The 26332-nt window shown below is 42.8% G+C and overlaps 1 protein-coding gene across 1 annotated transcript in view; it reads left to right on the top strand.

Annotated features, from left to right (window-relative positions):
• Nucleotides 1-26332, top strand: part of FSHR (follicle stimulating hormone receptor) — an 84174-nt gene that overhangs the window by 50349 nt on the left and 7493 nt on the right. The window contains exons 3-9 of the mRNA XM_037405943.1: nt 4481-4555; nt 4935-5009; nt 12553-12624; nt 14811-14888; nt 18431-18499; nt 18613-18687; nt 23213-23398. Of these exons, the coding sequence (XP_037261840.1) occupies nt 4481-4555; nt 4935-5009; nt 12553-12624; nt 14811-14888; nt 18431-18499; nt 18613-18687; nt 23213-23398 (630 nt within the window). The remainder of the gene's footprint in view (nt 1-4480; nt 4556-4934; nt 5010-12552; nt 12625-14810; nt 14889-18430; nt 18500-18612; nt 18688-23212; nt 23399-26332) is intronic.

The raw sequence follows: 26332 nt of genomic DNA, 5'->3' as shown, positions 1-26332 counted from the left end.
CACACACATTTGTTTTAAATAGGCACATTTCCTAGCAGGGGAAAAATGACCCTATCCCTGCCTGTGTGCTCTGCTTTGATCCTGAAAGGATTTCTTATCATAAAAGACATATAAATGTCCGGTCTTTTATTCTTTCATTATTTTGAAATACGAGACCACTTGGCTGCAAGACCATTAGTTTGTGAGTTTAATACAGTCTTGCTTTTGCCATAAGACTTCGATTAGTCTAAGAGACTTTTTCTTTAGAGGACTACAAAGAAACTGCCATGAACTATAAATTCCTTGCTAATAGAATTGTTTAAAAGGCTGTTTCAATGTATCTTGATTTTTATGGGGTGTGCTTTGAGCGCAGCTGGTTTGCAGAGGAATCCTTCCGATGCTTTGTGCTGGGCTCTGCTGCACATGCCGTGAAGCTCTACCCCTAGACCTGCCTAAGGGCAGCTTTGCAGGCAGGTTAAACCAAGCTAAGGCTGTACTGGCATGAGGCAGCACCTTCCTCCTCCTCTTTGTTTTCCCTCTCTCTCCCTCCTGTCCCTGGCTCTGGCTATTACACATGGAACTGCCATACTGCAGTTAGTTGCTTGTGGATAAAGAATGACGATTACAGTTTTCTGCATTAATGCCAAATTAGGGGAAATTCCTTAGTTGTGTGATGTTGTCTGACCTTAAAGTCTTATATTCTCTTTGAAGAAAACCTATTACTCTTTGTCCCTTTGCTAAACATTTTTACCGAATGGTTTTTCCTCTTTTAAGCTGTGTCTGAGTACACAGTTTATGCTTTTGAGGATCACTGTGGATTTCAATAGAGCTGTGCATGCAGTGTGAACTAAGCTTAGGCAGATGCACCGAGTGGTTTGGGGTTTTGGAGGTCTGGATTTTTTCACGAAATTGCCCCTAGAGTGTTTTGCATACCGTCTATTCAAAGGCTTGCATGCGTCAGAAATGATGTTCAAATTGCTGTCTGGATTTGCTGTGATAGCTAGTAGTAGAGTTAATAGTATCATTCATTACAAACAAACATTGTAATAACAGTCCCATCTTCGCTTGTGATGACATATAATAAGATATGCATTATGAGCAATCATCTGTTTGTGTATATTTATACTGTAAGACAAATCACTTGCACAAATACTAGCCCACAATCCCCTTTTTCTGTTTGTAGCTGCTGCTGCAGGTACTGTTTGCTCTCCTCTGCAGAGGATCTGAGTCTGCTGGGTTGGTTGGTTGATGTGAGCAGCAGTGGCTTGTACTGTTAATGCCACAGATACCTGTATCAAAGACAGTGTTCATGAGCACAGTGTGCATTTTTTTGCCAGGTGTGAATAAATTGTTCACACAAATTATACAGCCAAAACCCAGGCTAATGCTGCCTGTTGTTACCTGTGTATGACTGGCCTCCAAAGCAGAATGTTTGGGTTGTTTTTTTTTTAATTTATCCTTCTTACTTAAATGACAGCCTTAACAGGTATATGGACATCCCAAAGGACAGGAATAGCAATGGCCTTCTGCCAGAAAATGACAAAGAACAATGATAAGTAAGGTCATCACTAACAGGATTTCCTGGAGAAAGTGTAGCAGAGGAGGCACAATTCATTTTGGGGACAGAGGGTCTTGTCCTTTTCCCTCACCACCTGCAACCCCCTGAACATGGAGGACAAAGCTCAGCGCCAGAAGGGTTACTGCCTTCTGCCATTGACTAGTGTCCCTTTTGTTCCCTTTACTTGTCTTGAGGGGCTCCTAACCACAGTGACCGAAGTAGTTGTTTGCTTGAGCCGGAAGACAGCAAAAAATATTTTAAATGGACATATTTTCACCACCTGTTCTGTTATGTTTTTTTTTTTTAAAAAAAAAAAAAAAAAAAAAAGGCTGTTGCCTTTTTACCTGTGAATGGGAGTATTAAAATGAATTCAAATGATTCAAATCATCTTTGAATTCTGGTTCTGAATTCGGAATCAAATCTCTGAAACACCCCCCTCAAGTGAGTGTTATTTATTTCTTTTAGAAATTTAGTCTTTAAAAAACTTAATCTTTTAAAAACTTAGACTTGCAATCTTAGAGATTCCAATTTTCCTACCTCTGTTTTATTTCTTCCTTAATTATATATTCTCCAAGCCTTCCAAAGTGTCATGACCTGCTCACGTCCTGCTTTAATCAGATATGTATCTTTCATTTGTTGAACTCAAACAAAGCCCATAACCTATCCCACTCTCAGAAAGCCAAAACACTCTCCTGATGCAGAAACTTTGGGGTTTAAGCATCCCATTAAAGGAGGTATATGGTCCAAGTTGTTCCAACGTTAGATAGCAGATTGGATCATAAAAAATTGTTGCCCTCGACAGCCCTATCTGTTGGGTGAGGTCATTAGCATGTTGTGGTTTCGTAATTAACATATTTTTTTGTTTGTATAAAGCCAACAAATCTGCAACATTTTCCCCTGAGCTGTTTCGTGGCATGAAGTCTCTTCTGGCTAAATGGATTTGTTGGTATTAAGTGTTCTGCTTTTTCTGTGGATTTCTTTTTTCTAGACAACTGATTTTCAGATTGTGGGAAATGGCAAATATACTGCTGACCACCAAAAAAAGAGCAGAAGTTTTGCCACAAGCAAAACCAAAGTGAATCTTAAAAGTCTGAGACACATCCCATGTTGTTGAAACTTCTAGACGAGTTAATTAAGCAAGTGACTTGTAGTGTCATATAAACACAGCACGGGGGGTGATTGCTTCTACCATGTGTTCTATAATACATCACTTTTGAGAAAACAGGAAGATGATAAAAAGTCTTTGAAACATCCCTTGCAATACCTGTGTACCTTGCATGGCGTGAAGGAATCCTGGTCTCAGGCAAAGCCTTTTGTTCCTGCTCAAACCTAAATAACAATGAGGAACTTGTTGGCATGTGAGCTGGTGGGTCAGCACTGCTAAGCAATCCCAGTTCTCATTGCACCCTCCCAAGCGCCTGTTGTCAGCCCTGATGTACTCTTATTTTCTTGTTCTCCAGTCAGTTTAGAGCTCCCAGAGCAGAGGAGAGCTGGATCTTTTCCATTAAAAAAAAAAAAAAAAAAAAAAAAAAAAAAAAATAAAGGAAAAGAAAAGAAAAAGAAAAAAAGAAAAACATCAACTTGAGGAAACAGGAGGGAAAGCTTCTTATTAAACCAAGAAATATCAAAATATTGAGGCATTTTTTAAAGTGGAAAAGGTCAGTTGAACAACTTATCTTCTTTTACAAGGCTTTTGTCTTAAATGGGCAGGTAATGTGTCAGGTATGGTTCAGTTGTTACTCAGAAGGAAGTGGAATAGTTTTTATACCACTTGTAATAATTTTTGTTATTATTTTTTTGACTGTGCACCTATCATTACAACCTATTTTTTACCCCAGGCCTGTTCAAATCCATTTGCAACCATCATCATTCCAAAAGAACAAGATCTCCAGGAAGAAGTTCCAGCCAGCTTACAATCTTACTGTTTATCTGAGGTTTCATTCCACAGAAGTGCACAGTTCCCTTGCCATTAGAGTCCAATAGACCATCACACTACCACCACATCATTTCCATATTACAAATTTTACTTCCTACAGCTGACGTCAGCCTGGGAAAATAGCATTTTTGTGCCGTTTCCAAACACAGCAGTGGGGAATCTTTTGACATAGCCGTCCTTACCTTGACTTTCCTGGTCGCTGCCAGCATAAGGGCACAGGTTGCGCTGCAGTGATTCCCGCTTGATTCACCAGGAGAACTCCTGAGCTCTAAATTGCACCAGAGCCTGAGACCTCTCTTTGCCATCCCACAGATTAAGGAAGGAAAGAAATATGTACTCGGGACCAGCAGGAGATGCACTCTGGTGTGTTGATAACAGAAAATGGTCCAGTTCTGTTCTGCAGCCCTGTGGCTGTAAGCGGGCATTAACTGTATAGAGCTGAGATCAGAGGGGGTTTTCTCCAAGGTGTGGAAGACTTCTTCATGCCTGTGGTCTCCAGCTCCATGTAATAAGGATGGGGCTGCTGGTGGCCTCCTTTTACACTCTGTAGTTTGCACTGGGTCAAGAGGGCAGCATGTCCTACAGCTGAAGTTGAGTCATGTTTCCTGGGAACTTTTGAGCTGGTTTTATTTCAGTCACCTTTCACTCCCCCTTCACCCAGTTAAAAAATGTCATTAAATCTCTATTGGCAGTTAGCGATGTCAGCCATCCAGCAGCCCACGGTGGGTAGAGCCTGACTGCCAACGCACAGGGAGCAGTGCCAGCAGGAGGGGCAGGGCCGCTATTACCGACACAAACCTCAGGCTCGGAGATGTCTGTTCCTAACTGTTGGTGTTTGCCTCGGTGGCATCTCATCAGTGTTCCTGGGGTCTGTTTTCTTATCTGGTCTCCACCTTGGTTTTAAAACTTATCGGTCATCTAGGAAGAAGTTCCTTGCGCATTTTTCACTTCTCCCTTCTCTGCTTCACTGTGGTTTGAAATATCTTGACTTTCAAATTATTTTTCAGAGAGATCTCACAGAATGATGCCTTGGAGGTCATAGAAGCAAATGTGTTTTCCAATCTTCCCAAACTACATGAAATGTAAGTAATGAGCGATCTAAATTCAAAGGAGACAATTATAAAAATTCGTTATATGCAAGTACAAAAGGCATTTTGGTTCAGGTAAACTCTGAAGAATTCTAGCAATACAAGAACATTTGAAATCTCCTTTTGTCTTTTCCATCTTCTTATCTAACTGTCCCTTTCTTTCCCTAGTCAGCCTGAAACTTATCCTCAAACCATTGCCAATATCAAAAGGTGATGTGGTCTGCCAGTCCGTGATAGGCAGAATTCATGTAGATCTTCTGCTGTGAAAAAGAAAATCTTAGCATATACTACCACTACATCATGGGGCTGCCATAAATATTTTCAGATCAATATATTGACACATTTCCTCTAATGTTTCATTTCCTCTTTGCAGAAGAATTGAGAAGGCCAACAAACTCGTGTACATTGATCCAGGTGCCTTCCAACACCTTCCGAGCCTCAGATATTTGTAAGATCTTTTGTTCTTTGCAAGTACTACGGTCATTTTGAATGATACAGATGCGTTACTGTCTAACCCGTTGGTGATAAACAGGATTATGCCCTTTCCTTGTTACTAGTTGCATATTGCCGATCCACATTTTTACTCCCAGACCCGCACACAGTGCTCAGAAAAGCTGGAGGTAATACCTTCCATGGCATAGTTCCATGTGCAAGATCCTTCAGCCTTTCTAAGCAACAGGTTGAAACGGAGCGAGGAGAAGAGGAGCCGGGCCTTTCTTATGTCTACAAAACCAGGTTTAGGCTGAAACTCCTCTTGAGACCTTTGGGACAAAACCTCTCTCCCCTCTCTTTGCTGTGGGTCTTTGCCAGCCTGCTCAAGAGCGCTGTTTGCACAGCTGTGGTTGCTACATCTGGCCCCATGGGGTTGCCATCAGAAGTCGGTGATAATTGAATCTATCCTTAAAATAAACTGTTACAAATATTTTCAAAGCTTTTAGCGCGTGACCTTAACATGACTAATAATCTCTCCTCTGCGCTAAACCCCCAACGACGTGCAATGGGCTCAGTTTAACAGTAACTGGGTTTAATCGCCGTAGCTTAAATAAGCCCCATGGCGCTCTTTGCTGAACAACAGCTTATACACCCAGCAGATATCAACGAAACTTCTGTGTGTCCATCCACCCGAGCACGTGCACCCAGGTCCTGTTTTCCTGACTTATACCAGAAGCCTTGCTCATACTATAAGCCTTGTTTTCCTTACTTATCCAAGGAGCCTGATCACCATCTCTACATTGGAGTACATAAAAGTGCTTAATTGCCCGGTTAGATATTTCTTAAAAACGGGATGAAATCAGGTCAGTGGTCTAATCAGCATAGCTCCCAGTAAACTAATGAGTGTTTAAAGTCTCTGAAAATCACTAGTATCTGACAGGTTCTGGGCTCAAAAATGCCAAGAGGCATTCCTCTGGATTTGAACTTGAAGATCTGAGATGTAAGATTTGCACTTTTTAGAGATAAGGACTATTTAGTGCTACACAAACCATTATAGTCTGAACTCTCATTGAAGTGGAATATGGGGTTAGAGTTGTGGTAGGATTGTTGCTCTCCCCAGTATTATTTTGACTGGTACCTGCTTTATCAAATCCACCAGGCATCTTGATTAACTTTTGTATGTGCGTAACTGAAACACAGATTTTCCTAACAGTAGGGAAATAAAGCTGTAAGCCTGCATCTTGATGAGGAAAAATCCAGCGCCTTTCTCCTTTCAAGTCATAGTCATTCAGCAGTGACTGCTGTCTTTGAGTAGTTCTGTCTACCTATGAACAAAACCACAATGTTTGTTTACCCCATGTAAAGTCCCCAGAACAAGCTGCTATGGGTCGTACAGTTGTCAGGTGTACAGGTGGGTAGAAAGTGTGAGAGCACGTTGATCTCATACAAAATTGAAGAAGAAGAAGAAATATGAATGCACTAATGAACACACTCATTTCAGTGATTTTTTTAGATGTGGGGCACAGAAATTATAGGTCATGAGGAACAGGTAAATCCCCACTTTAAATATCTGGTAGTGGAAGTTTTTCTCTTGATGTTAGTGGATGCTCCCTTGTTTGAACATTTTGTCATTCCATGCTCCTATATGCATTGACTCAAACATTCATAGATACTACCTGTATAAAAATTCAGCTGTAGCAGCAATACTGTGATCTATAGAAGCAACAGATTAAAAATATAGAGGTTTGCTTGTCTAACTATTCCCCACTCCTCTTTAGCTAGTTTTAGTAGCCAGATGAAATCAGAGGAAAATATATTTGGAGTATTTTTGAAGGTTTTCTCTCTTGTGGGCATACAGGACTGGAAGAGACTCTCCAGGCTACTGTATCCTATTTCCTACTGGTTCCACTTCATGTATCCCATTAATTAAGTGCTTTATTGACATTCTTGATGCACTCCACAGTTCCCTAATTTCTCTCTTTTTTTTCCAGGGGAGGCTTTTCCAGAAATGCAATGATTTGGTGACTAGAATATTTCCTCTAATTTTATTCATGGCCACTTAATTCACATTCATTCTTGTGACAAAGCTTTTCTCTAATTTAAATTGATAAAATTAAGCTTTGGTGTTTACTCCACTAATGGATTTATGCTGCATCCCCTCTGTGCCTTCATTCCAGGAGGCAAAAAATACCCACAACCCTCTTGTATGACTATAAATAGTACAAAAGGTGCAAGCTTCGTGGCTCCGAGTCTCTGAACAGATAAATGTGTCTTTTGCGCTAATGACAAGGTTTGAGGTGGCTGTGCTAGGGGTATAAATCAGTGCAACGCTTTTGGCTTCACTGCAGCTACATCAATTCACACCACAGGGATCGGGAGCAGGACACGAAGTCCCCATAGGAGCGTTCAAACTAGCAACGAGCCGAGCGTGATGCTGAGTCACATCATGCTCAGGTCACCCTCCCTACGTAGCCATACCTTCGTGCTCTCTCTAGGCACGTTCCTGTAGGAAAGGCTGCTATTGTCTCCATCCCCTTGTTTCACTCACTTGCCCCTTTAGAACCTCTCCCTTGAAAAGGCAGAAAGTGGTACTTTTTGAAAGAACAGGACTGCTAAAGAGAAAGCAGAAACCTTGACAGCAGGCTGCAAAATAGCAGCTGGTAAAGGTACCCCAGTCCTGGTATTCACCTTGCCAGAGCGTACGAGGAAGGGTCAGTTTGTGAAAATATAAGGCAAGATGCTCAGGGGAGTTAATGGGTTGATGGGTTTAGTGTTCAGTTTTGGGTTCTTTTTGTTGTGGTTTTGATTTGGGTTTTTTTACACAATACAGAAGTAAATGGTTGTAGACGTGTGGGAGAGTTTAAAACAATTGAGAAAAGGGTTCAGCACCTGTGTGGGTAGAAATGCTACCAACAGCTACTTGAGAAATGATAAAAATTTTAAGGCCCTGAAGGGAAACTCAAAAAACTTTGTATGTCACAGCCTAAATTCTCCCACTAACTACTGGAAGTTAGGAAGGAATAGCAAGTGCTTTCATAATTTCCTCATCACAAAACAGACTAGGAGATTCTGTCCAACTCTGTGCAGGGTTGTGTGTGAGTGGAAAAGCAAACCTGATGCTGGTCCCACTCGGACGTACTCCTGTTGCCCGTGTTGTGTATCTTCTTCCCAGCTGGTGTCCGTGCCAGCTTCCCAAACAGTCCACATCAAGGCAGCAGAGCTGGAGATGGAAGCCCTGTACTCAGAGAGGTCCTTGGCCCAACCTTCTGCCATAGACCCCACTGTAAACCTTTGCAGCCCTTCCTGGCCTGACCCCACCAGTCAGAACAGCTGGCATGGGCACCCCCATATCACAGCGTAAAGAGGTATAGCGAGACCCAAAAAGAGAAAAATTAAGGAGTATTAATGCCTGAGACTGAGCCTGGGCACCATAGCCCATCAGTTTAATGACTTTTTCAACTTGTTGCTTGCAATGTTTCCTCTGTGCTCTTTCAAAAATAGTTGTATAACCAATAGGTCTTACCTATGGGCAGGCAAAAAGTTCTGGCTAGCCATGTCAGTCCTCTCATCAGCTTTACGGGCTCGTTACAGCTGCCAGCTGTTGAACATTAATATGCTTCTATCTCTTTCAGCTTGGGTACAAATGTATTTCCCACTCACCCCACTCCCTTTGTCTCCTGCATCATCATTACTAGTATGGCAAAAACACTAAAGAGGGGGGAAATGCTTAAAAAAATGCAAATACTCTAAACCTTCTAGAAAAATGCAACCTTTACTTTCTTACCAGTCTTTTAGAAGTGAAGAGAATTGTTAATTGGTCTTCTTGGATATATGCCAAAGAGCCAGACTGCTTCAAAATGGTACCTTATTGACCTTTTCATGGGTACAAGATTATTTATCTGGCTCTCATTAGGGAGACCTGTGGCAGTCTCTGTTTAATAATGCAGTGATGGCTTTTCAAACCTATTTTCTTTCAAAAATTAGTTCTCATGTGTAACCTGTGTCCTTTGGTGTTTTTTTACAGTGGATGTGTCATGGATGTCCTGCATTAAGCAATCTCAGCTTAAGATAGAAAGATTTAAGCATAACACTCCTTCCAGATCAATTTTGAGGGCATACTACTGGGTTGTTGGAGGGGAGGGGAAAGAGGTTGCAAAAGCATGTGTTTCATCTGCAAAATAGTGTGCATGGTGGAGAGCAGAGCCCAAGTCTGAAGCCTTGTGGCTACTTATACCTGCCTGTTGCTGTTTTGCGGAGGACCTGACACGTGTAGCGGGTAGGGTTCCTAAATCCAAACCTGTGTTTGCTGCAGATGCAGCGAGGCCCACAAAATCGATGACCCTTTGCATGGACTCGGCTCTTCAATCAAAAGAAGTGAGGCTGCCCTCGCTCCTTTTGCACAGCTGCCTCGCGCTTAAAGACCTTGTCCCAGAAGCGAGTGCTGTGGATTGCAGGCTCAGCTTAGCCTGTGAGGTTGGGGCACGTAAGGCAGAGAAATCTCCTGCTGGAGTCAGGCTCACATGCAGGATAAAGTAACCAGCATGATTAAGGGACACAAAAATAATGCTCCCTGAGTGATGTTGTATTTATCTCTGCCTACCTTGGGTTTGCAATTTAGCAAATACTCACAATAAATTGATGAGGTAAACTGTATTCTCAGTTTTGTCAGAATAGCTTCTACCAATTTGGTGTAAAAAAAGAGCAGACGTGATGCTACATCTGGAGATAAGCAGCCAGAATCTTCCAGGAACTAGTTTCTGCGAGATTTTTTTTTCTTTTTTTTCCTCCACTGATCATGGTGCTATGTTTTCTTAAGTGCTGACTGCGGTAAGCCTTTTCAGAAAGACAATTAATGCTTTGGAAAGCAGCCATCAGCCATCCGAAAAACAGGTTCTTACCGAGCTGTTTATGCATGGCAATGGGGGACTTGGTTATAACAAAGATTAAAGAGGACACTTGTTTAAAGTGAGGCTCCTAAGGATGTATACATTGTATGGTAAATATATTGACAAAACTGTCCTGCAGGAAAGATATTCAGTAAATTGGATTATCTACATTCTAACAAGATTATCCACTTAAAGGCCTCTGGAGATTTGCTGGTTGAATAAAAAGAGAGGGAAGGTCTAGGCTGCAGTCTAGCCAAGTATTATTTTTTTTTACTTCTTTTTTCTGCAATTAATTAAAAGAACATCCTCTCCTGCTCCTAATCACTGTTCTGTGCCTCTGTGCAATCAGAGCTTTGTGCCACCTGTAGACGTTCTTCAATACATAAGGATTTGTCAAAGACACTTTCCTCTTCGCCTCATGATGTTCGGTTGGCACCAGTACAAACTAAGCCCTGAACACTTTGGGCTTACTGGAAAGCCCGGGACTATGGCATCACCTTGAATGTCTTTTTTCACACACGCATGGTGGAAGCCCTGCTAACCAGTGTGGCATTTTGGTACGTCGGGAGTAAGTTGCCACTGGGAGCAGTGCTGGGATAGCATACCTTAGAGTACCGCCGCCTTTCATGACTGCCACGTGAGGACTGAGGTTTTCTTGGGAAAGTATTGTAGAAAGGAAAGCTGCTCATGTCTTCTCTGTCCTGCAACAGCCGCACACAACTTGGCAGCAGTTTGCTTCTTCATTTCCCCACTAAAGGAAATGCGTGCCATAATTCGCATTTAACAAGGGCCTCATAAAACGAATTGCATGAATTTTTAGCATATGACTCATGTAAAATTAAAGGCAGGTTTCAACTAAAAACCTGTACATCTCCAGGAGTTTAGAGAGCATACTTTAAAATACTGTAAGGGGGGAGCTACAGGTTCTTCTATTGCTTCTAATTTTTTTCAGCTAACTCTTTTTACAAAATATAACTGCAGAAGTACTTTAAATAATAAGGGCCTTGTGAAATCCACCTGCATCAATAATCGTGCTTTCTATTTAACTACAGGTAATGGTTTTTCAAAGGCATTTTGGTAGAGCTTTCCTGGTCACATGTGGCAGCTGTTATTTTTAAGCTAATGCAATGTCAGACCACTCTGGCTCGTGAGGTGAAACAGTCATGACATGCCAGGAATTCTCCCAAACTGGTTTCTTGAATATTCACTATACTTCTTTTTCCTGCATATAACGCATTGCTTTTTGTTATGAGACGGGTAACAAGTTGACTCTTCAGCATCTGAGGATATCCAGATACCACCTCAGGGAGCTCAGAGCAGTGATTATGCAAGTGAATGACTATTTTATGGACCTGTGTGTCACCCTGAGTGCCCAAATGGAGGATTTGGTTGTCCCATAGAGGTGTTCAAATTATGAAACCTGAAAGGTTGCAGCTCTCCTGAAATAATCTAGTTTCATAATAAACAACAAATGAACACTGTTACTTTTTTCCAGCCTCAACCAGTCCCGTTCACCACCATCTAACTATTCAGGAATGAATCTGGGGAAAAAAAAATAATCACATCCAGTAATGAAAAAATATTGTTCTGTTTAAGTGTTAGGAACAAAATTACCTTCCATATACTACTAATACGTTCTTTAGGGAACCAATATTCTCAGTGAAAGGCTACTACCTCTGTTACCTGACATATTAAAAATACAAAGATATAATTCAACTTTCAAGAACCAAAATTTTCGCTTTGTTTGGTAGCATCAGAATGAGATATTTTGGTGGCTGGGAAGAGCTCGCAGCTGGTCAGAGCCCAGCTCAGCCCAGCTCCTCCTGCACCTCCAGCGCTCAGCCCTCCTTCCAGACACCAGCAGCGACCAACCGCCTCCGGCTCCATGGCAATCTCATGTTTGTCTTGCGCTTGCTGATGCTCCGTATAACAATATTTTCTTAAATTAGGTGTAGTATAGCTCTGTGGATACCTGTGACCGTGTTTCCTTGCTGGCTGTGGGCAAAGGGTTGTCCTGCAGAGTCAGCATTTCTGGGGTGGCGTTTTCCGGACGGGGACCACAACGCAGAGGCCAGTGATGCTCGACGTGGTGGTAGGGTGGAGGTAGTTAAATACGGAGGCTCAGACCCATTTCCAGTCTCACAAACTGCTGAAACATTCCCGTGCGTTCGGTTCCTTGCTATTGAGGTGCTGGGGAATAAAGTATCCTAATTCTCTCTTGCTTTCAGGGAATATTGTTATTTCCAGTGGAATTAATATACCCTCTATTAGAGTAGAAGGTTAAAATTGTGATGTGTGAATTGATACTTTTGTCTTAAAAGAGCTACTATGAAAATAGTTCATGACTGAAAATAATTTAGTCAGTGCAGCTGATTTCTTAGAAAATGGCTGGGAAATTAACACCACCAACAGTTTCCTGAGATTATTGGGAGGGACTGTGTAATTACCCAAGGGGGGGTGGTTCTCCCTTGACTTCAGCAGGGCAGAATTCACGTTGTGCTTTGGAGGAAAACCGTTTTACGTTACAATGTCAAGTTTCCTATGGGCAACGCCCGGGTTTTTGGCTAAACTCTGCCTTTTGTAGCTGCCATCTGAAGTCCAATGTTCTTTCTTCTTTGTTAATCATTGCTTCATTCCTAGGGCAGAGCAAATAATCTGTTCTCTCCCCCTTAGGTTAATATCAAACACTGGCCTCCGGTTTCTACCTGCTGTCCATAAGGTGCACTCTTTCCAGAAGGTTCTACTGTAAGTTTGAACATCTGCTTCTCACTTTTTAAAAGTTCCCTCTGAATGTCCTCCTGCTCCAACAAAACCTTTCAAGAAGTGATTCCACTTGTGTTTGCTTATTATCTTCACGGTAGCATTCTGGGTTGTCATTTTGCAGGCATTGCTGATAATATGGCCCGAAAGGTCTCAGTTCTCTCTAGGTCTCCCTTCTACAAAGCATTGTAATTTCCACTTTACAGACCGCTCTTCCTTTGCTAAGAGCGTTACCTGGATGGCCCAAGGGATGGGTAACAGCCTTTTACTCCTCTTTCACCAGTTGAAATACAAACCAGGCTGGTGGCAGTGGAAATTTGTTGCCACCTGGTGACAGTTCTCTGGCCAGCATGGGAAGAATTGCTGGTCTCAGAGCTGTTTTCTGTGGAGAAGTGGCCACATCACGGGGTGGGGAAAAAAAAAACCAAACAAAAAACCCCAACCAACCCATGGGAAAATACCTCTGCTATGCTCATGTGTTTTCACTGGTAGTAAAGCTGTTCAGAGAACAAAATATTTTTTTCAATGGAAAATTCCAGTGCCAACAAGGAAAAAAAATATTTGTGTAAAATTTTGTGTGAAGGAGGGCTGTTTTTCTATTAAAGCACTTTTTCTTCTGTGAAAAATACACGTCAGAAAAAGTTTGATTTTTTTTCACTGAAAAATATGTTGACATACATTTTTCAATCAGTTCTTAGTATAATTTAAAGCAGAAAACCCAGGAAATAACCAGCTATTTCGTCTCATCCTTTCGACAAGATCTATTGTTAACACACAGGCAAAGTTCTGCATGTTCACATCTTTGATTAGAAGATTTCAAGCTGCAGAAAAATTAATCCTTGCAATTGTCTTAGCAATGACCATTAATATAAATAAGAATGCATAGAAAACATAGAGGGGGATGCCTGACTATAGTATACACACATGTAAAATAAATACATTTCTGTAATATGCTTGACATACATAACCCTGAGAACTTCAGGGCTCCCTGAAACCATCAAGTAAATGCAACAGACACGGAGCTACAGAGCCTTCCTCCAGTATACTTGTATGTTTATCATTAGTCTTAACTAGACTTGAATATTTTGTCCTGTTGAGCAAGTGGTTTGTGTTTTTTTCCACATGAAACTCCTCACTTTCCCGTAAGAATAAGCAACCCTCAGTACTGCTGGAGCCCTAAACTAGACCTTGGCTCCAACCCTGGCCTCACTGAGGTCAATAAGAAAATTCCTGTTGGCTTCCTTTGTGCCAATATTTAAGACCCAAAGATAGGTCTTGATGAGTTGTTGATGTCTATAAAGGGCTCATGCAGGTCCTTAGCAGAGGGGTACACCTCACCTGTATGGGGGCCGTGCTCCCTCCCTATTCCCACCTCTGCTGCCCTCAGTTTGCTGGACGAGGCCTCTATGTAAATGTCACTTAATGCAGAGTTGTGGCTGCATTCGACTGTCAGCATGAGATAATTCTGGAGCCACACTTAATTTCGAGCTTTGCAGATAATTAATTTCGTTCCATGCTTTCCAACAGAAACAGCGTGAAAACAGCCATATCCCCAGTCTAAATCATGAGTAATACTATTTAACTTATTTGTGGTCTATTTTGAGCAAGCAACAGAATGTATATCTGCCGTTCCTGCTTGTCAGCCCAACAGACCGTGTTGACAGGGGTCCCACATCGTCAGAAAAAGATTATAAGCAATCCTGCTGGCATGGGCAGGGGGGTGACTGCTGGACTGGTAGGTACCCCCTGCAGCAGGCCCAAAAGGCTAACGGTGTTCCCTTCTCGTGGCAGGGAGGCTGCGGGAAGGGGTGGCCTCGCAGCCCCTCGGCTTGTATTTTCTGGGTAGCAGGCTTGCGGGAGGAACGATGTCATCCGCCTCAGGGTTGGGAGACCCAAGCTTTTACGCATCTGAATGACTTCAGCTTGTTTGGGAGGAAGGTATGGGGGTGCTGGAAATGCTGTGCTCCGGCGTTTTTTATCAGGAAGGTTTGTGCTGTGAAAAAATGTCTTCAAACCTTAAGTCATTACCCTCTGCCTGTAACACTTCCTCAGATCGAATATAAGGGAAAATACTGTAGTATTTTGATTTGTAGTAAATGAAGTAGTACATCATATTGAAAGGGTCACAGAGGTACAAAATGGTGTAGTTTCTGTTTTATTTTATTTTTCAGAGATATTCAAGACAATATCAATATACGTACAATTGAAAGAAATTCATTCACAGGCCTGAGTTCTGAAAGCGTGATTCTGTGAGTAAGACATTGCAAGTACATTATTCTCCTTGTTAGCTCATTTCTTTCCCAGAATAGGGTCAAGGAAACCAGGGGATGGGCACTATTTCATATGCTTCCACATTCAATTTGAGATTTTAGACTTCTCCCCTACCCCTTAAATCTCAGTATTCTCTTTCCCTGCCATGAAAAATGAATGGTTTTGTGGTTTGGGTTTTTTTGTTGTTGTTGTGTTCTAGTCCTGCTCTTTATTTGAGAAGCACAGCATAGAGCAAATTTAGTAATTACTGATGCCAAGGTTAAACATATTCCACCTACAACAACAGCTCCATGTGATACAAATTGTGTTCAAAAGGGTGGCACGACTCATAAATATTTACAGTCAGACACATCATTCAAAAACATTTATTACTCAGGCAAAATATATGTAGATGCTGCTGAAATGCAGGATATTTGTACACGGTGTTAAGGCATTGACACAGGCTGGTTGACAATGCAGTTTCAAGCTGCATGGTTAGATGGCTCTACATTTGACTTGAACAGTCATGCATTTTAATGAACTAACTGGCTCCTTTGATTCTTTCTGTCAGTATATCAAAATATATATGTTTGCTGGCTAACAAACTGCCTTCGTTTCACCTAGCCAGTAGCCGGACTGGAAAAATTCCCCACTGCGTGCGTGCAGTTTACCTCGTATGCTGAAGTAAACAAGCAAGATCCAATTGATTGATAGCGTTTACGTTGATTTTGGTGGGAGCAAGGTCAGACCATCAATATTTGAAAAGAGGCCAGTAACAAGTCACTCGGCTGTTATCTCACCTTTTTCCCCATCAGTTATGCACAACCTCCGTCTGCATCAAGTTCCCTGAAGTTTTAAACGCGCACAGTTTTCTCAAATATATGTTCAAGTAATGATACCCCAAATGCACTGGTTTATCTTTTTCTCCTGCAATGATATTTGCTACTCAGGTGGGACTTCGTGCTTTCAGAGTGCTGTGCAACAAGCGCTGTATCTGTTTCCATAATACCACTAAGGCGTGAGATAAATATCTCAGATTTTTACTGTGATTTGACCTCTCTGTGCCACTCGAGCACCATGAAATTGGCTTCCCCTTTCTCCCCAGGATGTCTCATTGCTTCTATGATTACTGCCTGGGCACTGAAGGACAGTTCTCTCGGAGGACTTAAGGCTGCTGGTTTGCTAGCAGAACTGGCCTGGGGATGGGGACCATGTCCTCTTCCAGCTGTTTTGCTCTGCCTCTGCAACGGCCCCACTGCCAGGGGCTCCCCACGCCTACTGGTGCGTGCAGGAGCAGCAAGAGCTGTGCCACCACCCACCGGCTCAGTGTAGCTGTCCCTTGGGCAGAGGCCCTACGTGTGCTTTTTGACGGTCCCTTATCAGGCTTTCCTTGTGCTGTGGTGAACTTACCGCAGTTTAGACCCAAATCTGCTGGGTTACTATACAAAACTGGAGTCACTATGCAATGCAATAGAAAGCTACCGGTACAGCAACCTCCTTTTGTGAAACCAGGCATGTCAAGATGGCATTAAAAACACTCAGGACCCATTAAACTCCCGTATTCTAGGGAGGCACAATTTTAGCAGGTTCAGTTGTGGCAGGCTCCACGTATATTTAAACCAGTAATTTGGACTGCATGTGACCTTGTGCTGTGCAAGGGATCAGCACAGGCTGGAACTATGGATACATTTGGTAAAAAAGTACTAGGAATTTATGGAAGTAATTCGCCTTGCTTCCAGGTCTGCGTGCCACTTAGAGCCTAAAATAGAGCTTTCCTGCCCTGAAATAGGGGGTGCATAGTACCTCAGGGGCAGTGGCCTCCTGCACGGGGTGAGTTTCTAAGTGTCTTTTAAAAATACTGTAATAGCCATGAAATGGTGAGTAAAAGCCCATATGTCCAAGCTCTGCATCTCCGCCTCCATTGTCACTCGTTCCTAACATGAGAGTTAGTGAAGTCAGTAAGGATGCTGGCTGAAGTGGGGGGAGAACCTGTCTTAAATAGAACTTGTCTATATGTGGTATTATGAGGTCTTGGGATTATAGGGTCGGGGGTTTCTTTCTTTTTTTCTCTTTTTACTACTTGAATGCAATTAGCCAGGTGACAGAAGTGTACGGTCCACACTGTATGGCAAGACTGACTCTGATTTTACAACCTTAGTATCTCATCACGTTAGTATCATGTTCAGTGAGGGAGCGCGGTACGTGCTAATACTGTACTAATATATATCAGCCTGGCAGCTACAAATGGGCAAGATCAATGTAATATAATAAATGTTTTAAATATTATAAGCAGGGGCATGTCTCTCCTCTGTGCCTGCTCACTCATGTCTAATAGTGCTTGCAAGCAAAGGGGACGGTGACAGCTCTGCTGATCTGACCTGACAGACATTATAGACATGGAGCTATGTACATCTGCCTGTCATGGTCAAAAGGATAATTCTTCCAGCCAGACCCATAACTGATTTTCATGCTGACCTTAGCTCACCACCTCAGACCTTAGACACGTGGGTCACCTGCATGCTCAGCTTTCAGTGTGGATTAGAAACCAAACATCCAGGTTTGCTGACAGTTTAATTAAATCAGGCCATTTTTGCTATCAATCAGACCTGTCATTGCCTTTTGGAGAGGGCGTGAGTTGCAAAGTGACGTTTAAAGTGAGGTGAAAGATTGCACCATAAAGATGATAAATATAACTGACCCAAATGTAAATTTTTAGGACTGTGAAGGGAAGAGAGGGAAGGACGTTAAATGTTAATTAGATAATGTACTACAGTAAAAACTTGGCAGAAAGCCCCAGGAGCTTCAATTTCCAGGTTTACTACCTGTGTCTCCTCTTGGGGGAAGGAACCCGGGGAGGCAGGACTGGGGCAGAAGAGCAGACAGGCAGCATAATTTGTTGAGGCAGCAGATGTAGGAGGAATCCGCTGCTCCCCGGGCAGTTTGGCACCACTACCACCCCGCCATGCTTCTGCCCTGCTCGCTGACAGTCAGCATCACCCCCGCCTGCCCAGCCGACATGAGACCACTGCAGATAGCGGTCTGGTTTTTGTTTCTAATAACTGGCAAAGGTTAAGCCATGACCCTGTGTTTCAAAAGCATCTTGCAAAAAGTAAAACTAAGTGGCACCAATGGCACTGGTAGAAAAGATCCTGGTCTCACCCTTCCTGGGATTAACCTGGAAGAGCCTGGCTGACTTTGCGGCAGCCTTCCCAGGGGAGCCATCAGCAGGGCAGCATCTCCATCAGATCCACCCTTGCTTCAGAAACTACTTCCGGCTATTGTCCCCGAAGGTCCTGCTCACCTGCCCCATTCATGTCTGTCATCTCCAAAGCCTTCCTCCAGCTAATGGGATCTTACAACCTAGCATTCGTAGAAATGCCACCATTTGAATATCCATTTAATAATTAATTAAATGATTAATTATTTATTTTATTAAATAAATAAATTTGAGATCCCTTTCACTGATTTGGATTACATTTTAGTTAAGAAGCGTGAATAAGAACACAACTTTTTTTTTTTTTTTTTTTTTTCTCTGTTGCAGATGGCTGAATAAAAATGGGATTCAGGAAATTGAGAATCATGCATTCAATGGAACCTGCCTGGATGAGCTGTAACTATCTCTGTTGTTTACTATTTTGAAAAGCAATCATCAGAAGGTAGTAAATGCTGCAAGCTATTTTCTTAATCTCAGATTGTTTTAGCATAAATATCATTGTTTTTCAGAAATCTAAGTGATAATCGCAACCTGGAAAAATTACCGGATGAGGTCTTCCAAGGAGCCAATGGGCCTGTTGTTTTGTAAGTAACATTCAGATACTGTTTTTCTCATTAGTCACTCCCTAGAAAAGAACAGAGAAGAACATGTGAATGCCAGTCTGGATTTCAACATCTCACAAACCTTGGAGTTCAAAACTGGGGGTGTAGTTCTGAATATAAAAAAACAAAAAAAAACCCCACAAACCAACACCAAAACAACCAAAGTTGAAGCCATAACTGAAATTTCAGTCTAAATCCATGTTTCCACTTTGTCCTCAAGTTTTTGGGAGTATTTAGATCCGAGGGTTTAGATCCAGATTCCTCTCCACAGCTGATTAAGTTCTGTAAGAGTAGTTCTACTTTGGGTTTTTTTTCCCAGAGAAAAATGCTGTTAGTTTTTTGCTTGAGCAAAATCACGACTAGGTGAGGGGGTCCTCGTAGCTTAAATCTGAATTGCTTACCAGTGAAGGTCTGCCCCTGCATCTCTGAAGCTTAATATTCTGAAGATAAGCCCCCTACCCTACAGGACTAGCGGTGTCCCATCCCCTGCGGAGAGAGGTATGAGATATCTCATGCGGTTACAGCGGAGTGCCTTGGGTGTGTGATAAGCTGGGAAGTGAGCTCTCAGCAGGAGGGAATTCAGCAGCAGGATGCTCATGGATCTCAGAGCCATCGCTTCAAGCCACGGCTTGCCATGGGGTCTGAAAATGCCTGTGAGTGCCGCAACTGCTTGTGTTTCTGAGCACGAGCCACAGCACACAAGAGCTGCCACAGAGACATGGGAGTCTCTGTAACTCGTGAGACAAAAAAACTCTCACCAGTTCATCAGAGGCTTTCTCAGTCGTATTCTGGAGGTTTATCAAATGGATTTGGCTGTAGTTCAGATTTGTTTGATAGTTCAATTTCTAACACCAGGTTATTTCTGTAAGAAGTTTTCTGTTCCGTTACCAATACACCCACTATTCTATAGATGGGAAACTTCCTTTTTATCCTGACTGAGATCATGAAAGAAGAGCCTTCTTACTCATCTGTCACTGCAGACTACATCAGGAATACGCTTTCACTCACAGGAATGATTGACCCATAATCATATCTTTGCTGGGACAAATAGTGTTGTTGCAATCAAATTTGTGTCACTGACTGCCACGCTTCATTAGAATGAGCGTCAGAATGTTTTAACTCCTGATCTTCCTGAACCAGTGCTCTACAGTCACTGAATGCCAACTTCTGTTTTGTCATTCCACATACTGAAATAAGGTGAAAGAGCCACAGACACAAAGGGCGATGTCAGAAAGCACCATCCTAGCCCTTGTGCAGGCTACACAGGTTCACAAATCAATTCCTCTCTCGGGTTTGCAGCTCTTGGCTGAATTAGAATTTCTCTTTTGGAAAGACATCAAGTTTTGAGTTAAAGGATTTCAGCGCTGACAGTAGGCAAGTAAATCAAATAGCTAATTACTCCCACACCTATATATATTCCTTCTATACAGAAATACACTGTATTTCCAACTTGGAGTTTCATAGCTTCAATTTTCATCCGTAGCGTTTAATTTAATCATCTCCTGGTGCTCCCGGAGCTGTAGTGGCTTACACCAGCTTTTAGTGAAGTCCTTAGGAGTTCTCTCACTGCATCCTGACTCAGACGCAGGGCAAGGTATGTCTGTGGTCCATCCTACGCTTGCAATTTGTCTTTCACGGGAAGCCCATGCGAGGCGGCTGCAGGAGAGCTCCAGCAGACCCGTGGCTGGGCAGCCGAGCCCCCGCGGCACAGCCAGAGATCAGGTTCGATATAAGCACAGGGAAACCTTTTCTCGCTGATCAGTCTACCCCTCTCTGGTTTCTGCTCCACCAGCCATTTCTTGCTATTTCTGTATGTGCCTTTCAAACCTCATCAGCTGGTCAGTATTTTTGCTAATCCAACAGAGACTCCCAGTGGGAAGGAGAAGTGATTGGAAGAGAAGTCAGATGCACTTTGCTGCTCTGCACCGGCTGCTGTCAAGGCTGATGACTAGCAGCCAAACAATAATAATACAAGAACATGTATCCCAGTCACTGATGCTTTCTGGTTTGATTTGCTACTGCCACTTTATCGTCTTGTTCATCATGTTTATCTAATTTATCAAGCCTCTAACTAGACAGCAACATCCCGAAGAACCCCTGTGCTGAGGTCTGCGTGTGATGTCTCAGCGAAATAAGTTGCTAAAGCACCAACACGACGTCGGTGTTTGTTGTTCAGGGATTTGCAGCGGTGTATCTATAACCATCCCTAACAGAATACCAACAAACCCCGCCGGAGTACGCAATGCACTTTCCCTAACTTACTTCTGTTGATGCGCAAAAGTGAGGATAAACCAAAATAATTTTAGCAGAAGAATTTTCATGGAAAAATTTTTAATACTTAAGAAATTATTTAGAGATGGATAGAAATCCAGTAGCATTTTGGGTTTTTTTTAAGTCTAGGTGACATTCCTATTCATATTTACTTGTTATTTCCATCCAGTGTAATAATAGTTTGGACTCAGTAAAGATTTTCAGCTAACAAGGCAAAGAAAACATCTCCCATGCTCTTGTTCAGAATTATGAGCCCCTGTAAAGCTTCACAGGCTCTTAACGATGCCATGACTGGTGCTGTCTATGAATTTAGGCAGAAAACTGCTGTTTAGCTGTTGAGTCATGTGCATATACTCCAGGTGACAGTTTTCACTAGGCAGCACACGAAGGGCAATAGTCAGTCCATGAAACAATCGAGGTTGCTTGTTGCAACCTCATTACTTCTTCAACTGTCTAAGTCAGAAATCGATAGCCTAAAATGGCTCATCAGCTTTTAGCTCCCACGAGTAACAGGTCAGGACCAGAGAAACCTCAGGACCACAGCGTGGCTTCTGTCAGCCCGACCTGACGAAGTTCCGAGCGTTTCCCACTCCCCCAGGCTGCCTTGCCCTGCTGGCAGCAGCCGTGGCCCCAGCCCGGGGCAGTGGAGCGGCGTCTGTTTGCTCCCCTGCTGCCACCGTTCATGGTCCGGTTGCTTCCTTCGGAGCCTGGATGCAAAGCCTCAGCACGGACACAAAGATCACCTTTGCCCACCACCCATTTTTCTAACCGCTTGATTAGCTGCCTATGCACCTGTTAGACTTGGCCACCCTGGGGTACAGACTGGGAGGTCAAACCAAGCCGTTCCATGCCATTAATTTCATTTCTTAGGATAGAGAACAGAGGTGTAAATGTACATAGCGACTGTCTAAACTTTATTACATGTTGTTAAAGCCTGGTCTCCCCCTCACGTGGCATCACTGTATTGCATTAATATGAAAATAAAAACAATTTGTGCGTGTTGGGTAATAGAGATCAAATAACATGTTGTCCTGGCATCGTACTGTTACAGATGAATTGGAAACTGTCCCTTGGAGGGGACATGGAGAAAATTACAAATATTTTCAGTCCAATTCCTTGATTAGGGAAAATTCCTTTCTTTTGTTGGAGAATGAAGAGCAGAGCAGCCTCAGCAAACACTGTATCCTGGATCAGTCTCAGCCATAAGAACACACGGGCTGAAGGGCAGGGTGATTTTGTACAGCTCATTTTTACTGTTGCTCTTAAGAGAATGGAGCACGCTCTCCTGTCACAAGCTGAGGGACGCAGTCTGTGAAGCAGTGAGGGAAATGTGGGGATGTTCTACCCCAGCTGTTGCACCCTGGAACCATGGGGACAGGTTCCCAAGTATCTCTTAGTGTGGTGATGGAGCACCTTTGGTTCTTCTTCCCTTTCCTCACCTGCATGGCACAAGTCAAGGTTTACTGTTTGTGCAATGTGTTTCCTTTTAAAAGCCCCACTGATGCTCTCTGTAATACATTCATAGCTGCTGCTTCCGTCACTGCCTTTGATAGCCTGTCCCACACTGATTGCTTTCCACACAGGTACATCTCCCCTAACCTCCTGTAATCTTGCCCCTTTCTTCTCTTCAGGCTGTGTTTTTTTTAAACCTCTGGAAATGTTATTTTTTTGTTTCTCACAGTTTGAACCATGTCACCCCTGTCTCTCTTTAATCTCTTTTTCTTCTAAATGAGTACCAAACCTAATATCCCCAACTTCTCATACATGTACACCCACGTGAGCCTCTCTCTTTGTGTTTATTGCTTTTTCCACAGCAGCCTTCCCATGATGTGTGTCATGTAGCAAACTTCTGTTGTGATTTCATCAGCCTTTTTTAACCTGTAACAGTATTCTGGGATAATTGTTGCATTTGCTGGGCATCTACTAAACCCAGTATCATATGGCACTAATGGCTTCTGTCCTGCTAATTCTTACCCAGAAGGTTATGAGATTTGTTTGGGGTTTTTTTTCCCCAGACCAGACTAGCATCACTTGATTGTTGTTTACAATGGATATTAGTTTAGGTTTCCTGGAGGGACACCTAATTTATCCCTGGATTCTCTTTTCAGTGTAGATTTCCAGCTGATCTCTTCCCAATCGCTACTCTGAGAATGAGTAGGACAGTCTAAAACACGTATCCACTGCCGAGCAGAAATGAATTTGCTTTTTACCAAGGTTTTCATGTGTTTTCTTAAAGGGATATTTCAAGGACAAGAATCAGTTTCCTGCCAAGTCATGGATTAGAACTCATTAAGAAGCTAAGAGCAAGGTCTACATATAATTTAAAAAAGCTTCCTGATTTAAGCAAGTTTAGATCTTTGATTGAGGCAAACTTCACCTATCCTAGCCATTGCTGTGCATTTACAAACTGGAAAAGACAAAAGTAAGTGGTTTCTTTGGTTTTTTTTGTTTTTTTTTTTCTTTTTGGTGCTTCTTAGCAGTTGATAGCAAATTAAATAAACTTCCTCCAAATCTGAATAGAAAATCTCTTCGGTGCAGGTAAGTAAATGGATGCAGATAAATAAATATATAATACATATAGGTTTATGCACGCTGCACAGTGCACTGCCTCTCCATTACAGGGAAGTAATAAATTTCCATAGCTGTCTTAGCATCAGTGTTTTCCCCAGCTGCAGCTCTAGCCCCCGCCTGTCGTAGGTCCATCTTTCACCAGGACCTGCCATCCTGGACCGGCCTGGAGCCACACTGAAGACATTCCACAGGAAAAAGTTTGATAACTTTTCAGGAGGTAGCTGGAGGAAAACCTGTGTTTGCAGAGAAGCTGGTCAGTGCTTGGCTATCAATCCAGGAGGGTAATAGGACCACTGAGTGATCTTAAACTCTTCTCTCAGAAAGCCACACTGATATTGGAACACCACCCAACCAAGCACCACAGATTATCTGTCAAGTCTACATGCACAATGTTGTTGGACACAGTTTCTGAAACGGTTAAACTAGAGCTGACCCCTTTTACCCAAATCAACAGAGTGGGGTGGGAGGGCGAGGGGTCTTTTTAGACTCCCAAAGTAATTTTCCATGTTTGTTTTAATTTTCCGTTAGCAAGTTGCGGTGAGACTTCAGGTATTAATGATGCTCATTGAGTATTTTCAGGTGCTTAGATAGAATTTAAATGCACATGCTAACTAGCTAATGAACCTCCCAAATTTTTGCAGCTGGAGGTCATGAGGAACTGGTACCTACAGAAGCCTTTGTAATTGTTTGAAGTTCTTCCTTTACTGGATGCCCTCAAAGACTTGGAATTTGCCATGACAGGAAAAAAAAAAAAAAAAAAAAAAAAAGTGGATCATTGTTATAACTCCAGACACTGTCTTCAGAATTTGCCTAACACTTCAAAGAAAAATAAAACCAGACAGAGGGGAAGCATAAACTATTAGTAGATTCTATTGTAATAGTAGCGTTTTATTTCACTTGTAGCATTGTACTGTCACCAGGCAATGGAAACTGATCTTGCTTGTGCTGGTAGCTAATAAATATCTCCTACATGTGTTTGCAAAATTGTGTAGGGTGCAAGTCTGGTGGTGGAGACTGCAGTGATAAGGGAAGTATTTGACAGAATCCATCCCCCTGTGCTCATTTTTGATCCAAAATGCTAAACTTTCTTCTAGGACAGTTTATCAGCAGGAGGCGCTTTTATGTACTTCTGCAGGCTTGTGCAGGCACGGTGCTTGGTAGCTTGCTACACAGGAATGGGTCCAGTCCTTCCAGCACCAGTGGCAAAGTGTTATTTTCCAATGAGTCCAATGGAAGCACATTTAGTCCTGAATCTGCAAAGGGACCTTGATATCATCATGATTCATATTTTTGAAGGTGCTTGGCTTCTGGGCTGCTTGGGTTAAATCAGGACCCAAATCTCAGAATCCACCCCTTAAATCAGGCAACTGGACTCATCAAACACAAGGCAGGAGTTACTGTTGAAGGAAAGCTACAGGAGGAAATGGCCCTAGCCTTCTGGTAGGCTCTCAGTATCTAGTCCCCTCACCTGGACTTTAAATATCTTCTGTGTCACACTTGCCCCAGGGCACTGAAGCTCACAGCACTCACTTCCCCCTTAGTATAGCCCCACCACTGGAAGCCTCTCCCCTGGCAGGTAAGAATCCAAAGAGAATGTAGACAGCCCTTCCCACAGCCTGGGCAAGTGTAATTTTGCAGAGAAATGCCACCAAACCGCACAGAGCTCACGTTACCCACGTGCAGATGGCCAGCGAGTTGGGCTGGAGCCCCACGCGGTGGTGGGACTGCTGCTGGAGCAACTTCACAGTCCCCAGCAGCAGCAGGTGTGGTGCAATGGTAAGAAATAGTACTCAAGTTGGAGTATGTATCATCTTCTTTATGATACGTAAGCCAGGATCACTTGAATGAATGTCCGTGTGAACTGTGCCACCCTAGTCGACAGAACAAAGTTGAATGTGTTTATATGTAACTTTTAATAGTTACCAGATGTATCTTTTACAAAATATTAAGCATAAACGCAAAATTATTAGAACCAATTACTCAGATCAACCCCTCCTGTTAACTGCTTTAAAACAATTAAAAATGGTAATTTCTTTCATACAGTCATGTGTCTTGTACTGAAATGAGTAGGAGACTGATATCCTCTCTTCAGCTTAAAGAGAGAAACCAGACACATTTTCGATCAGTTGGAATACCAAAGGTATGGCCACACACCTCAGCAGAGATGAGTCACACGTACAGTAGCTACACCTGCTTTCATCTCAAAGCAGTTTTCTTGACAGCTGGCACACGCTGCGAGTGCACTGAAGACTGCTTGGGTTGTTTAAGCGTTATTAATAGTTTGCAGTCCTTGGTCACACGATGCGTATCATTTCTCTGGCAAAAGCTATGCTTGGTTCAGTGCAGCGGGCATTACTTGTGGTGGTGACACCCTGACAGGACCTGACCCACCGTGCACCTTCACAGGAGGCGGTCATTCTCCCATGGCTGATTGGGTCTCAGAATGCTTCCAGGTAGTCCAGAGAGGATAAAAAGGATGTTTCATCATCCCCAGAAGTTCATTTCTAAGGATTACAGCAGCAGTTGGTGCTCGCATGGGAAATCAGGGATGTGTGGCTCCTTTCTGGCTGCCCTATTTATGTTAATTTCCCCTGTCTGAGACTTTTGCAGCACTCTGTCTAAGAACCTTAGATAAAATAAGTTGCCATAGTGGATCATGCTCGACCACCTCTCCCAGATCTGCCTGCACCTTGGAGTAGGCACTGTTCTGATAATGTAACAGGCACTGTTCTGATAACGGAGAGTTTGAACCTGTCACAGCAGCAGTGCTTTCTAGATTTTGGAG

This window comes from Falco rusticolus, chromosome 12 (assembly GCF_015220075.1).
Source record: "Falco rusticolus isolate bFalRus1 chromosome 12, bFalRus1.pri, whole genome shotgun sequence".
In the NCBI taxonomy this organism is placed as follows: domain Eukaryota; kingdom Metazoa; phylum Chordata; class Aves; order Falconiformes; family Falconidae; genus Falco; species Falco rusticolus.
Note: the sequence above shows the minus strand (reverse complement) of the source record. Positions and strands in the feature narration are given on the sequence as shown.